Raw genomic sequence first — 15440 nt, 5'->3', positions numbered from 1 at the left:
AATGCAGATCACACTTGGTTTTATATAGTAGAATGCAAAGCAAGTCATTACTTTAATATATAATGATATGTACAGATGGGTATTAAATCAGGGCACTTGGCACATGCTTCTCTGCATTCATGTACTGTATCTTAATTAGGAGCGCTTTTAAATCACTGTAAACTTTAAATACCAAGTTAGTGCCTCAGTAGGGGTATCACAACGCTCTATATACATTTACTTCCAAGATTCTAGATCTTAATATTAAATGGGGGGAAAAAAAAAAAAAAAGTACATAATGTACTGACTTTCATATATACACTGCAACATAGGCAGATGCAAAATGTGTATTCTGTCCATTACATTTAGTCCAGTCTTCTAGAATTTTCTTTGTTCATTATTCATGTTTACTCCATCACTGTGGCACTATTGCCTTTTTGGTTAAACATATAAACCCATACAAAAGGCTGTAGGAAAACAATAAATTAAGCCTATATAACAACACAGTCAATCTGGTCTATTCTAAGTGGCCACAATCTATCTTCTTCCAAAGTATTCCTTTTCAAAACGCTCAAAGTCTGAATCTGAGAACACAGATTTCTGTTGCATTCTCTTTTTCTTCGTTGCCTGCTGGTCTTTCGCTTTGCGTCCACAGTTCTGATCCAATATCTGTAAAAATAAAAGAAGACATGCTTAGCATCAACGGAAACAGATGTGCTGGCGTGGTCAGCTTGCGTTCCTGAGATTTCTGCTCGGAGGTACAGGATGCTGTGTCAATGCACAGCAAGCCTGTACTCCCGTAGTCAGCTGTCAGACCTCCCCCTGCCCAGCCCTGCTGATTGACAATAGTGGCAGTAGCCAATTGTGGTCTATGCTTTGCACCTGCAGCCTGGAATGATGTCCACACGCTGAGAATTAAGACATACAATGGGGAACAATAAGGGAAGGGAATCTGTGGTGTAATTATATATATATATATTTTTTATTTTACTCTGCAAAAGTTTAAGGCAGGTGTGAAAAAAATGCTGCAAAGTAACAAAACAAACTGCCTCCTGCCACAGCAAAATATTTCACATTTTGATTTATGAGTCCAGAGCTCCTGCTGCCATTTTTCTGTGGCCTTGCGGCCAAAAAGCCATACCTCTGGCATGGAAACAAGGCTAAGTGACTCAACTAGCATGAAAACATAGGAACTGGAGTGCGAAAAATTGCAGCATGTGCTCTGGACTGAGAAGTCAAAATGTGAAATATTAGGCTGTAGCAGGAAGCAGTTTTTTCGCCGGAGGGCTGGAGAGCAGTACAATAATGAGTGTCTGCAGGCAACAGTGAAGCATGGTGGAGGTTCCTTGGGGCTGCATTTCTGCCAGTGGAGTTGGAGACTTGGTCAGGATCAATGGTGTCCTCAATGCTGAGAAATACAAGCAGATACTTATCCATCATGCCATACCATCAGGGAGGTGTGTGATTGGCCCCAAATTTTCCTGCAGCATGACAATGACCCCAAACATACAGCCAATGTCATTAAGAACTATTGACAGCGTAAAATACAACAAGGAGTCCTGGAAGTGATGGTTTGGCCCCCACAGAGCCCTGATCTCAACATTGAGTCTATCTGGGATTACATGCAGAGATAGAAGGATATGAGGCAGCTTACATCTGTGTACAGAAGGTCTGTGGTTAGTTCTCCGAGGTGTTTGGAACAACCTGCCTAAAACTTTTGCACAGTAGTGTGTGTGTATATGTATTTTTTTTTCTTTCATGTAAGTTTTTTACAGTATTATAGTAGTGTACAATCATTGGAGTTTTTACAAAGACTTTAAATTCCATGGTTGCTTCCAATGTTAAGGGAGTGCATATTTACTTTTAGCAGCCAATCACCTACAAGAATGCATTGAAAAAAACCCCCAAAGTATAAAAGTTACAACTTAAAGGAGAACTATGAGGTGAGTGAAAATCACTCAGCCTCATAGTTCGAGCCGACATGTGACAATGAAACTGTTACACTTTGGCTCAATAGATCGGGAAATGAGCGAACGCATACCGTCGCTCGCTCACGTCTTGATCATCTACCTGCAGAAAGCCGTGACTGTCAGTCACAGCTCCCTGCAGGGATTCCACCCCTCCCCGATCCACCAGCGCTGACTGGAGGAGGGGGCGGGTACAGCAGGCTCTGCCTCAAGATAGGCAGAGCCTGCTGTCACTCACGCTTCTGGGTGGATCTCGACAGTAATGTCGGGATCCGTCCCGGCTGCGGCGGTCTCAGTATACCGCGAGCTGTAGCTCCCGGTATATTGAGCTTAGGGTCACAGGAGGCTAGTTTATGTCCTCCTGTGACCATTAAGAGAACTATGGGGAAAAACACTTACACCATAGTTCTCTTTTAAATGTCTCACGCTAAACCTGTTTTATAGCAATGCAATACCAATGTAAAGATTGCAAGTGATGTCATGGGCAAGCATAGATATTATATTTAGTGGCCAGGCAAGTACAAACGTTTAGTGGTGTATAAAAACAGTAGACTTAAAGTGACACTAAACTCAGGAGTTAAATCTTAAAAATAAATTCAAGTACCTTAACTATTAACAAAAATGTAGCTTATTTGTGTATCACTCAGCTGTAGATCCTCAAATCATCTCTGAATTGGTGCTGACACTTCCTTCCTTCTGGAGGGGGGCTACTTTTTTTCCCTATGGTCCCTGTGTGTGTGTTGTAAAGTACATTTTTAAGATTTAACTCCTGAATTTAGTATGACTTTAAGAGGTCTCCTTGACAACATCAAAAGTTGTGTGCAAAAAAAATGTCTTTCCTGCTTTGGTGTGCACTACTTGTAGTACTAAAAAGCCACCTCATGTGAAATTCCATTATTACAATTGAGGACAATTTCTTGCTTACGCAATACACATCACATTCCTAGGCCTCAGTAAAAATACACATAGATGTTTGGTCAAGTCAGCTTGTTGTATTCTATAGCAAATCATTTGCTACAAAATTAGGATTACACTTTGATATGAACTTACAAGAGGACTTACCTTTTTGACAACATTTTTGTTTGTAACAGAGCAGGATCCAAGCATGTATTTGAGGTTTTGTGCAAGGTAATCTTGTGATTCAAGTTTTTTACGCTCCTCTGAGAAATAAAAAAAATAAAAAAAAATGTTCACATAGGCTTAGGTGTGCGTTATTTATTAGAAGCCCATTTATAAAGTAGCAGTATGGCCTTAACACAGTTAAAAACTCATGTGAATTACCTCTCCTCCTATCATGCTTTTCATGGAGTAAGATCATCTAGAAGGGACAGAAAAAACTTGACAACAGAGGTTCTTATACAGCGGTCTCAAACTCAATTTCCTCGGGGGCCACTCGAGAAATTTTTTTTCTCCCATGGGGGCCGCTTGCCAATTTCATACTTTGAAATAAAATTTAACTATATCCGGTTTGTTACTACGGACACCAATACACACACAATAAGGCCTCATTCATATCTGAAGGTTTAGGTGCGATTAGGGATTCCTGCGTCAGAAACTTGCGTTTTCCAGCAGCAGGAATCACTAATCTGATGTTTACCCATTCAAGTTAATGATCAGATGACAGCAGCTGAATATAAACACCTGCACACCACATGTGATACGGTTACATGCGGTTAGAAAACACTCTCCCTGGATGCACAATCATTGCGTCCAGGAAGATTGAGTGATTCCTAACCGAATGTAATCATATCACATATCATTTCATGCGGCAGGCAGGCGTTTACATGCAACTGCGGTCACCTGATCATTAACTTGAATAGGTTCCACACACATAAAATAGTATCATTCCCAGTGTGTGTCCATGTAAAAATATATGTGGTACTGATTGGTAAGGTCTGCTGCAGACTTCATTAATCAGTCCTTTTGGCCATTGTTCAGTGAAGACGCCAGCCGAAAGGATCCTAGTGCTGCCACAGAAGCAGCTGTGCGGTCTGCATCCGACAGAGATGCAGACCATGTAGCTGCTTCCGCATGTCTGGTACGCGGTCCGTGACCATGTACCAGACTTGTGAGCTGGCTGCAGGCCACATTGTACCGGCCCGCAGCCACTGCTCTAATACTTCCCCATTATAAAAGAAATAAAGTTGTGGCTGAAGGCTCATTTTAATGTGTACAGTACTTCCAGCCAGAACTTTTTGTTTGTTTTGAATAGACAAACAGAAAATGAGGACAGTATGTCTCCAGCAGCAACAAATAAAAATGTAGCTTCTACAGGCAGCCACATATTAGCAATGGTTACATTCATTTGCTAAATCCCTCCTCTAAAATATACACATTGCATCTCCTGTTACTAAGCTGTATTTATTTCCTATGATCCTCAGCTCCATCTAGTGGCCATTATGCAGTTTTTTCATAATTCACTCTGTTCTGAATGAACAAACTTATTTTTGTTACTGCCCACAATATTTGAAGCACATTCGACCAGAACAGACTTTAGCCTAAGAACATTTGGTTTTTCCCATCCATCCTCACAACTTGTAATTCACACAGATTGAATGTACATGTAGTTTCGTTGGATGACTTGCTATGTAAATTGTTTTATAAATAGATCCCAAGTGGTTTTTTTTGTAAGCAAAAATTAAGGAACATGTCTGTTTAAAATGTTTTGAACCGCCATGAGCAAATGAATCCAAAAGACGGTGGGTTTTCACAGTCCTAGATGGGGCACAGTTATTTGATAACCAACTGTTTGTTGTCTTCATGGCACATTACACTTTGAAAACGGTCATATACAGCCAGTATTAAAGTTATCTGCTGTCCAAAACTATTTCAATACTGGCATGATGTGATTGCTCTCATTAAAAGGTACCCATACACCTTACAATTATCTGCAGATTTTCTGTGGTCAGATGGAAAAATAGGATTTTTGTACTCACGTAAAATCCTTTTCTCTCCGTTCATTGAAGGACACAGGCAACAGATCGTAGATCCTGAATGGTAGGGTAATATCGCCACCTGCAGGAGAAGGACGCTAGGCACAAAACTAAAGACCAATTACAGCCTAGGGGCGGCCCCTGCCGGTGGCCAAACCCCCCACCTGCTGACAAGTCTCCAGTTTAGTAACAAGCAGTTAGGAGTGTACACCCCATAAAGAGGGCGGGGCCTGTGTCCTTCAATGAACGGGGAGAAAAGGATTTAACGGTGAGTACAAAAATCCTATTTTCTCTCCCGGACACAGGCATTGGAATGCAGACACAACCTTCGGCAGGAACGCCGGCCGAGGACGGAGATCCGCCTTGTCCCGATGCAAAACCAAAACTGATCTACGATCTGTTGCCTGTGTCCTTCAATGAACGGGAGAGAAAAGTGCAACAGATTGGAGATGACTCCATCCACACAGTTAAGTGTAGATGGAGGAATCTGTTGCACCTTTTCCATCTGACCACAGAAAAGCTGGAGATAATTGTAAGGTGTATGGCCAGCTTAACAGTGCTTATGCTACAAGTCTAGACAATATACCCTTATCTTGTGTCTTGCATTTTGTTGCATGAACTTGCATTTCAAGTTGAAATCCCATTATTTCTTATAAGGCTGATTAACATCTAGGAGTTGCAGTTCAGTGTGAAAGGGAAACTATATGGGCCCAATTACACTTGTGTTACCATGCGTGCTGCAACACACACAAAACACTGTAAATCCAGTGTTATTTTCCAGTAAAAGTTCAAATCCAGTTGACAAGTCTAAAGCGGCAGAGTCGGCAGTCCGTTTGTTGAGAAACACTGATAAACTTGACAGACTCTTCATGACTACATTAATAATTATGAAATGCTATTCAAACGTAGTGTAGACCTGACACAGAAGTCTTACCTATTGCTGGTTTATTATCCCTGTCTTTGGCCGTTGCTCTCTGATTTTGTGGCCGTCCCTGTTTCAGTTTTCGGAGCTGCTTCTTCATTCCTGTTTTGTTAGTGCTTAAAGCTTCTTTTCGCTTGTGCTTTGCTGGTTGCTTTCCGAAATCTAGATTTACACACATAAATAATTGTATGTTACAAGGTGAACAGGTTGATGGAGACATTTAAACCCTGCTGCACAGCAGCAGCCATGATGGGAGAGGGAGGGGCAGACAATTAGGGCTCTACTACTTTGCAAAATGATGCCAATAGCTTAAACAAGCTTACAGGGAAAAGAACAGAGCAATCTTGTCTGTTGACTGTCCTGTCATGGGGAGGGGAGAAGGTAACCATTGTGTAGCACTGCAAAGCAGGAAGTATGTGAATATGGCTGCCCCCATGCACTTTTAAAAAAACACATGCTTTTTTAATCGAATTATATTACCCAATGATTTTAAAAACCACATTCCATAAATTTTCCAGGACAGCCGATAGATGATGGGTTCCACCTTCAACAGGAAACACAGGTCAAATATAGTTAAAAGCAACCTGATTACCCGTACTCTTTTAGGCTTTAAGACATATATTAGGACCACTAAACAGAACTAGAAGACGACTGGAACATCTAAAGTCTTTTGAAAACTCCAAGAATATCAACGCACGCCTCCTGACATCAAGAGAATTGAATTATTCTTTCTGATTCTTCAGATAAGTACAGAAGGTTGAGAGAATAATTTGAGACTAGGGCTGCAGCTAACGATTATTTTCATAATCGATTAGTTACCCGATGATTTTTTCAACTAATCGATTAGTTGTATAAACAAAATTCTCTCTCTCTACTTCCCCAAGCAACTAATCGATGATGAGAACAGTTGCTAACTATTCCCGTAATCGATTTAGTCGATTAGTTGTTGCAGCTCTATTTGAGACCTATATAAAGTTGAAGATAGTTTAGGAATGAACATTGGGTCTGGCCTTAAAATTACTTGTCTTGCAAGCTAATCAAATAAAGGTCTTTACAGAAAAGAGCTTAAATATTTGACTCTACCCTATTTGACTCTGTTCAACAGCCCCCCTTCCCCCAGAGTCTGCGTTATCTCCCTCAGCACTATCCACATTTGTAGATGCAGAATAGACTGATACTGCTTAGTAGCGTGCCCAATCTTGAGGCAGGTCTCCTCATTGCTCCTGGCCTACAGCAGCAACTTTCCCCCACTTCATTCTTACTGAAGTTAGAGTGTTAAGCAGGAGCAGTCTGCTGATAATGCCAGTGTCTCCAGTGATGTGTTCACCACAAATGACCTTAGAAAGCATAACAGACATGATGAAGCATGTTCCTGGACAGTTCGAAAACACAATGAAACTAAGGATGAAGGGAGTGGGAGGGCTATTATCCATTTTTGGCTGGTGTTTCCTGTTGAAGGCAGAGTCAATCATCTCTTAGGGCCCATTCACATCTGAGTGCAGTATTATTTGTACGATTTTGTGTGATTAAAGCACACTATCCCAAAAAGTTAGTCTCAGATGGATGTAAACAGTGGGATTTGCATACATACCCATACAGTTGTTGGAAGATGGTGTTACAGGCCTTATGTTTAAGGAAGACTGTGCTGATCTAAGACTGGCCATAGACGGCTTGAATTTCAGCCAATTCCTGCTAAACTGACTGAAATTCAAGCTGTGGGTGGCCCTTGAAGAACCACCTGGCTTGACAAAAGTAGATTTAACCACTTGAAGACCAGGGGGGGTTACACCACCTTCCTGTCCAGTCCATTTTTCAGTATTTAGCACTGTAATACTTTCATTGACATTTATTTAGTCATACAGCGCTGTACTGAAATTGTGCCAACCTTGTGAAGACGTACAGGGCACGTTTGACCTCTGTCATTGACAACAAAGGATATATAACAAAGTATTGAGATGACCTTTTGATATTGACCAAATACTTATTTTCCACCATAATTTGCAAATAAATTAGTTCCAAATCAGCCAATGTGATTTGTTTTCTCATTTTGTCTCTCATAGTTGAGGTCTACCTATGATGCCAATTACAGGCCTCTCTCATCTTTTTAAGTGGGAGAACTTGCCCAATTGGTGGCTGACTAAATACTTTTTTGCCCCACTGTATATATGTATATATATAATAAAACTGCTTTACCAATGTTATTTAATATTTTATTACCCAATGTTTTGTGTAAAATATAAAAGACGGGGTCACGTCAGGTAAATAGACACCAGACATGTGAATCCTTAAAATTGCGTGCACCCGCAAAACACTACAATACCCGAAACTGGGCATAGGCGACGCTTTAAAAGCTTTCACTGCCCATCAATTCAGGGTTAATGGTCATTGAAGGCCCTAGAATTATAGCTCACACTCCGACGTTCGCGGTGATATGTAACATGTGCAGCACAATGGGTGCAATCGTCGTTTTTGCACACAGGCCCACCTAACCCATGTTTTCATTTGTAAGTGTATGTACATGGGGACAGGGGACTTTAAGACTTTTTTGCGTTTCTTTTATTTTATTTGTGACTTACATTTTTTGTAAACTTTGATAAAAAAAAGAAAAAACTTGATAGCAAAGGAACAGTGACAGGTTCTCTTTATGGAGACATCAGGTGTCTTCTAGACCCCTAATGTCACCTAGTGACCACCAAAGAATCTGAGGAAGCAGAGATCTGCTTCACCAGGTTCTCTCTGGCTAATACACATCACTTCTGCATTCAGAGATCGGAAGGGAGATCAGCGGGAGAACGCATGCTGAGCTCCCTCCGATCTCAGTACAGAGAGCCTTTGTGCCGGAGCCCGGGATAGGCGGAGGGGGGCACACACTTTCCAATGTACAAGCGTTCGGGCAGCTATAGAGCACGTATGTAAACAACATTTGCCAGCTGTTTAAAATGCGGTCAGATATAGTGGCTGCGGAATACAAAAGACGGCAGTGGAAGTTGCTCCATTCATGCTGATTAGTGTGGATGGGGGAAATTGATTTTCCATTGTATTTGGCTGGCTTTAAGGTGCCCATATACCTTACGATTATCGTCCGATAATCGTATACGATCGCGTTTTCGTCCGATAATCGCATGGTGTATGTGGAGTGTACAACCGCAAATACTGTACAATCGTACGACTTTTGACTTTCAAGCAAGATTGAAAACTTTGGGCGATTGTACGATTATTGCAAGGTTAGTGGCGTTTCAGTACGTCAAAAATCGTATGATCTACACTGCTCATGCGCAAACGAAAATACGTGCGGTTGATTACAGCAATTCATCCAGTCGCTTTTCTTTAATTACGGCTAATTGAACCTTGCGATAATCGGGGCATCATGGGGCCGCCGTACGACAATTGTACGATAGTTCGATCATCGGATGAAAAGTGTTGTCCGATAATCGTAAGTAGTGATGGGCTCGGGTGTGTTCGCAGCTCCACGTGCCGAGCCCGTCAGGAAGCTGACAGCGCCGCATCTCCAATCACAGGTACTGAGAGATTATCCCGGTCCGCAGCTGCAGAGATCGGGATATGTCTCAGTGCCTGTGATTGGCTCTACGGCACAGTCAGCTTCCTGGCGGGCTCAGCACGTGGAGCTGCGAACACGCCCGAGCCCATCACTAATCATAAGGTGTATGGCCACCTTTAGATAGATGGATACATTCACACCCAATTTGAACCATCTGTATATGTTTATCCAAAATCTGAACCTTGTTGCTTGTTCTCAAAAAAGTGACTCGTCTTTTAAATGTAGATAGAGTGCTGAGCCACAAGCAAAGGTGGTCACCCCCCCGCATTTCACTATGTGTAGTTTAGTCTGCTGCACATGTGTGTTTAAATTCAGTTGTAATCAAATGTATTCAACCCCCATTGCAAATCAGGTTTATTGGCAAAATTTACAGACTTTCAGCCGTTTCCAATGAGCAAATCAAACAAAAGCAAATGAAATGGGTCAATACAACGAATGTTTCAAGTGTTCCCCCCAAATTCAACTTTCATTACTTCTGCTTTCTCAAAATTATTTAACCCCCTGTTCACAAACAAGGAATAGGATTAAAAAAAAGACAGCGAAGGCACTGATTGTTCCTAGAGACACCGATGGAAGCATAGTTTTCCAATTCAAAGTTAAAGGAACAGTGGTTACACTACCTGGACGGGGCAGAAAAGGGAAGCTATCGATGGCTGCAACCAGATTTCTGAGAAAAACAGGCACTGAGGTTTCAGTTAGCACAGTAAGGCGTGTAGAAAAGTTGGCTCCAATATGCCCAAAATCATATAAATGATCCATAGATGTTTAGGGATCCTGTCATGTGGAGCAATGAAACAAAACTGGAACTTTTCAGCCCTGTGGATCAGCAGTATGTCCGGAGGAAGAAAAATTAAGCATATGCTAAAAAGAACACTGCTCACAGTTAAAGGAGAACTATGAGGTAAGTGAAAATCACTCATCCTCATAGTTCAAGCCGACGTGTTACAATGAAACTGTCACATGTCGGCTCAATAGATCGGGAAGTGAGCGAACACATACCGTCGCTCGCTCACTTCTCGATCCTGTTCCTGCAGAGAGCCGTGACTGTCACTCAATCAGCCAGCACCGATTGGAGGAACGGACGGGGGAGTGGGCGAGCACAGCTGGCTCTGCCTCTAGATAGGCAGAGCCAGCTGTCATTCACGCAGCTGGGTGGATCTCGACAGCATTGGTGGGATCCGTCCTGGCTGCGGCGGTCTCAGTATACCGCGAGCTGTAGCTCGCAATATACTGATCTTTGGGTCACGGGAGGATGCTAGTATATGTCCTCCTGTGACCCTTAAGAGAACTATGAAGAAAAACACTTACCCCAAGTTCTCTTTTAACCATGGTGGTGGCTTGGTGATGCTCTAGGGCTGTTTTGCATCCTCTGGCACTGGAAACCTGTAGTGTGTGGAGAGCAAGATGGATTCATTGAAGTATCAGGAAATCCTAGGAGAAAACGTCATGCCATCTGTGAGGAAGATGAAGCTTGTGCATCATTAGAACTTCCAACAGCACAATGATCCCAAGCATACCTCAAAATCCACAAAGCAGTCCTGGAGATTCTACAGTAGCCATCACAATCATCTGACTTGAACCCCCATAGAAAATCTCCGGTGGGATTGAAGAAGACGGTTACAGCATGCAAACCCAAGAATATTAGTGAACTGGAGGCCATTACTCATGAGGAATGGGCTGAGATTCCATAGGAACGCTGCCTGAAGCTGGTGTTTGGCTATGGATCTTGTTTACTGCAGGACACAACAAGTCATTAAAAGTTGCATTTTCAGTTGAGTTTGGGGAAACCACTTAAAACATTTGTTGTGTTTATCTATTTCAATTGCATTTGTTTGTGTTGTTCATTGAAAATAGCTGAAGATCTGTACATTTTGCCAATAAAACTGATTTGCAATGAGGGTTGAATAATTGTGATTACAACTGTATATTGGCTGTTCTTCTCTTGCAAGCTGAGCGGCCGAGGTTCGACTCATCTATACCCAACCTGTGCACTCCCTTCTGCATTTGATCGCATATACACACTGCTCTGCATATGAGACATTTTATACTAATACACACCCGGCATTCTGAGAACTGTAATGGTCAGTTTCCTGTACCTCGTGCAGCCATAACCACTGACACAACAAAAGGAAACCGGATAAATGTTTGTGTACAATGTTATTTAAAAGACGCCTCACCCTTGGAGTCAGAGCACACAAGCTCTAGCTCTTTCTTCAGCAATGAAGTAGACATTTCTACCATCCGCCGACTCTCCACAAATCCTTCGCGTGCAGTGTGGACGGAAGTGACGTCAGAGAGATGCGCCGGCCGGAAGCGGGCGGAAATCGGACTGTGCTCTGTATGGGGAATGCACAAGGAGCGAAGAGGCGGGAGGGCTGTACAGGTAAGTCATGGATCGACTGTCGTACTCAGGATTCTCTTTGTTAGTTTGTTTACATTGTTTCGCATATCGGTTATGAAGGCTAAATACATGCTGGAAATAGATTATCTGTAATGGCGTTATATGAGCTTACAGTGTAACTAGCAACATCTTCACAACACTGGAGCTGTACTGTGACCTCAGCTGTATAGTGTGCGATGCTATCATTGAGAACCTGTTACATGTTTCAATACGAAACTGTACATATTACAACCATGATGGATACACATCACAATGTATGTAATAATGCAGTTCTGCCTGATCCATGTTACAGTGTATGTAGTCCCTGACTGATCAATAATACAACGTACGTAATAATGTGGCCCCTGACTGATCTGTAGTACAGTGTATGTAATAGTGTGGCCCCTGACTGATCCATATAACAGTGTATTTTGTAATGTGGCCTCTGACAGATCTATATTACAGTGTATGTAGTAATTTGGCTACATATAACAGTGTATGTAGTAATGTGGCCCCTGACGGATCCACATAACAGTGTATGTAGTAATGTGGCCCCTGACGGATCCACATAACAGTGTATGTAGTAATGTGGCCCCTGACGGATCCATATAACAGTGCATGTAGTAATGTGGTCCCTGACTGATCTTTTTTATAATGCATGAGGAAATGCGAGCCCCTGACTGATCCCTATTGCAGTACATGTAGTGCTGACAGATCCACATCACAATGCATTTTGTAGTACATCCTTGACGGACACTTATCAGAGTGTATGTAGTATCTGTCAGGGCTGTATTACTTCATGCATTGTGACATGAATCTGTAGAGAGCTGCTCTCCTGCGTTGCATTGTGATGTTATATAACACTCCCACAGGGGCTGTAAGTCTAAGGTGCTTGTATTGATGGCATTGGTTTGATATCAGTTTGAGATGCTTCTGAGATCATTCAGAATTTGTCAAGTTAATTTGACCTGCTTCAATCGGTTCTGCATTCCCATAGACTTGTATGGGAATGGAAATCCCTCTTGAAGTGAAGGAAACCTGTTGAAATTGGCCCTAAAATTGTCTGGAGGTGTGCATCGTAATTAAAGCAGAACCCTTAGCAAAAATATTATTAACTGCTCGTTTAGGTCTAGGACTAAAAATAAAGTTATACTCATCCGATCCTTGGAGCTGGCAGCACTCCCTCCAGCCACTCTCGTCCACCAGTGCAGGGATGGAATGTCCCTCAGCGTCCTCACGTCCAATATACCGTATTGGGCGCGATTACTTGATGATCCTTAGGCCGCTGAAGTGGAGGGGGAGTGACGCTGGAAGCACCGGTCTAACCGCAAACAATCTCCAAGGATCGGGTGAGTATAACCCCACTGCAAGGGTTAATAATATTTTTGTCCAGAGTTGTACTTTAAATGACAGTCTGCAGACTAGGGCTGCAACAACTAATCAATTTAATTGATGATAATCGATCATGAGAAACGTTGCCATTATCGATTAGTTGATTGTTCGATTAGTTATTTCTGTGTCCCGTCTGATCTCAGCTGCTTCCAGCGGGACCGGGAGGGGACACAGACCCCCTGTAGCCGGTGCTTAGCAGTGAGGAGAGCTCCAAAACTCACTCTCCCGCCGCCGCACTGCTTCCCCGTTCCCCTCCCCACTAGGAGCCCCTGCGTGCTGCGATCTGTGTCTGTGGCCAGCGGGAGGAAAGACAGCTGTGCCTCTGCATTCCAAAGTTGTGCCCCCAGTGCCTCTGTTTCCGCCCCGGTGCCTCTGGTGCTCCTCCATGTTCCCACTGGTCGTCCTCGCGTCTCCTCCATGTCCCTCCTCCCCGCGTTTCGGCTGCTCCTCTCGCTGCTCTTCCCTGTGTCCCCGCCGCTCCTCTGTGCCCCCTCTAAGGGCTTGCTCCCATCCAGCAGCTGGGAACAATAGCCAGCCTGCTATTGGCTATTTTAAAATTGCAGTAGCAGGCTGGCTATTGCACCCACCTTCTTTTTTTGTCACATTTGTGTGTGTTATTTTAAATAAAAGTTTGTTTACTTTATTATGTTTGTTAGCTTTTCAATTCAGATTATTTTAAATCAATGAAACAAATTAAATGTCTAATATAATACATACAATAATTAAAGAAAAAAAAAGGTGGGGGGAAAAAAAGTAACTTTTGGTTTCGGCCTGACAAATTCTGCTGCAGGATGTGTGTTTCAGTGGCACCCCAAACGCGCCACCTGCCCGCAGTGTGATTGCCCGCACTGGAACGCACAGTAACTGTGTATCCTTCCTCTGGGTAATTACATTGGGTAATTGTGGGCATAGTGTTCTGTTTAGGCTTTTCTTCTTTTTTTTTTTTCTTCTCCGTATTATTAGAACTGCTATCCGAAAATAGACTGTTGCTAGCTAGAAGCAACATTCTATCTTTTTCTATGTGTTAGGAATATTGCAAAAAGGAATCTGGGTGATATGGCCATTCCACTTTCCCCTTTATTGTATGTTATGGTAACAAATGATGATAATATTGATATATTTATTTTCCACCTAAAGGACTCAAAGCTTTCCTCAAGTCTTTCTCTCGCATAGAAAGAGATACTGTGTTAGAAAACATTAGGGCCCATTTATACCACAGCGCGTGCGTTAGCATGTGCGGAACACCCACGTGCTCCGGTGCATTTTTATTTGCACTGAGCTGCAGTTAAGTTTTGACACATCAGAGTGCGTTCTTTCTTTTTTAATTTGACTCACTGTTATTTCTGTGCACTTCAGCATTTTGCAATGCATTGCAGCGTGTGGACATGCACAGAGCTGCTCAACAATTCAACATGTTCACTTTTTCAACCAGCGCAGGCAACACAGCACATTCACCTGGGAAAATTAGCAACAAGGCAGTTGCCCTTGCGTTGAGGATTGCAGCCCAACACTGCTGATTTAAATAGGCCCTTTCATGTAAAAACATTAAACTATGTGAAAAATACCACCATTACATTTTCTCTCCTTTTTTTTTTTTAATTTGCATTGTTCATTAGTGAGGCTATAATAAAAAAAATGTATTTGTCATTCTGATCACTGCATTCTGAAGCTGCTCAAGGTTTACAGGCATATGAACCTGTTAGTGCTTTGCTTCGTGATAGATATACAGTAACTGACATGCCCAGTAAAAATAATTTTTAGATGCCAGAATATGCACACAAGATCATACTGTAGACACAGCCATTTGTTTATTGATCACATTCTCATTGAAATATCACTTTTGCTGAATTTGCAGTTGTATTATCTGGAGACGGGTATTGTTTACAATAACTAAGGTTTTATAAAAGTAATTTTAAACTGCATTTTTAAAATCAAGAACAATGTCTTCTGTTTCAACCACTTATTGCAAATAACCTACATATATTAAACAGGAAAATATATAATATAATGTACTACTTTTATGATATGTTATTGGTTACTTAAATGTATTAATGAACTTATCCTTCTGCAGGTAGGTGCTGTAAATGACTATTTACAATCTAATCTGTGTTGGACTTGGATATGGCATACAGTGACTCTCGAGGTAAGAGTTTTGACTGTGTTTCTGTATGTTTGTTTTAAATCCCATAGGAATGCACGGAAACCCACAAAACACAAGTATTCTGTATTTTTGTATATGGGTATTCTGTTGAATTGCGGACATTACCAAAATTTTTAGGAGCTGGTGAAAGGGGGTATCAGTGGGGGA

General features: G+C 42.0%; 2 protein-coding genes across 4 annotated transcripts in view; one reads left to right on the top strand and one right to left on the bottom strand.

The window, feature by feature from the left end:
• Positions 1 to 507: 507 nt before the first annotated feature.
• On the bottom strand, positions 508 to 13519 carry RPS19BP1 (ribosomal protein S19 binding protein 1). Its single transcript, XM_018567538.1, has 5 exons — positions 13354 to 13519; positions 11538 to 11696; positions 5814 to 5963; positions 3009 to 3106; positions 508 to 648 (listed from the first exon to the last, which is right to left on the bottom strand). The coding sequence occupies exons 1-5, from the start codon at positions 13517 to 13519 to the stop codon at positions 517 to 519; spliced, it is 705 nt and encodes a 234-aa protein (XP_018423040.1). The 3' UTR covers positions 508 to 516.
• The window catches only part of HMGXB4 (HMG-box containing 4), a 28467-nt gene continuing 24702 nt past the window's right edge, over positions 11676 to 15440 (top strand). For 2 of the 3 annotated variants that reach the window (XM_018567542.1, XM_018567541.1), the window contains exons 1-2: positions 11676 to 11743; positions 15204 to 15275. In XM_018567542.1, the coding sequence (XP_018423044.1) occupies positions 15254 to 15275 (22 nt within the window). In that variant the 5' untranslated portion in view covers positions 11676 to 11743; positions 15204 to 15253. Of the gene's footprint in view, positions 11748 to 15203; positions 15276 to 15440 lie in introns of all 3 variants that reach the window. The other variant, XM_018567540.1, reaches the window with a different exon arrangement.

The sequence above is a fragment of the Nanorana parkeri genome, unplaced genomic scaffold, assembly GCF_000935625.1.
Source record: "Nanorana parkeri isolate BGI_ZX_2015 unplaced genomic scaffold, ASM93562v1 scaffold1060, whole genome shotgun sequence".
NCBI classification, from domain to species: Eukaryota; Metazoa; Chordata; class Amphibia; order Anura; family Dicroglossidae; genus Nanorana; species Nanorana parkeri.
This window is presented reverse-complemented; position numbering and strand designations above follow the sequence as displayed.

Bases quoted from the DNA above. Each gene is read 5' to 3' on its own strand.
- RPS19BP1 (XM_018567538.1), bottom strand. From the start codon at position 13,519: ATGGAGGAGCACCAGAGGCACCGGGGCGGAAACAGAGGCACTGGGGGC. The intron at 3,107-5,813 runs GTAAGACTTCTG...TTTATTTCTCAG, and splicing joins GGATAATAAACCAGCAATAG to AGGAGCGTAAAAAACTTGAA. The intron at 649-3,008 runs GTAAGTCCTCTT...TTATTTTTACAG, and splicing joins ACAAAAATGTTGTCAAAAAG to ATATTGGATCAGAACTGTGG.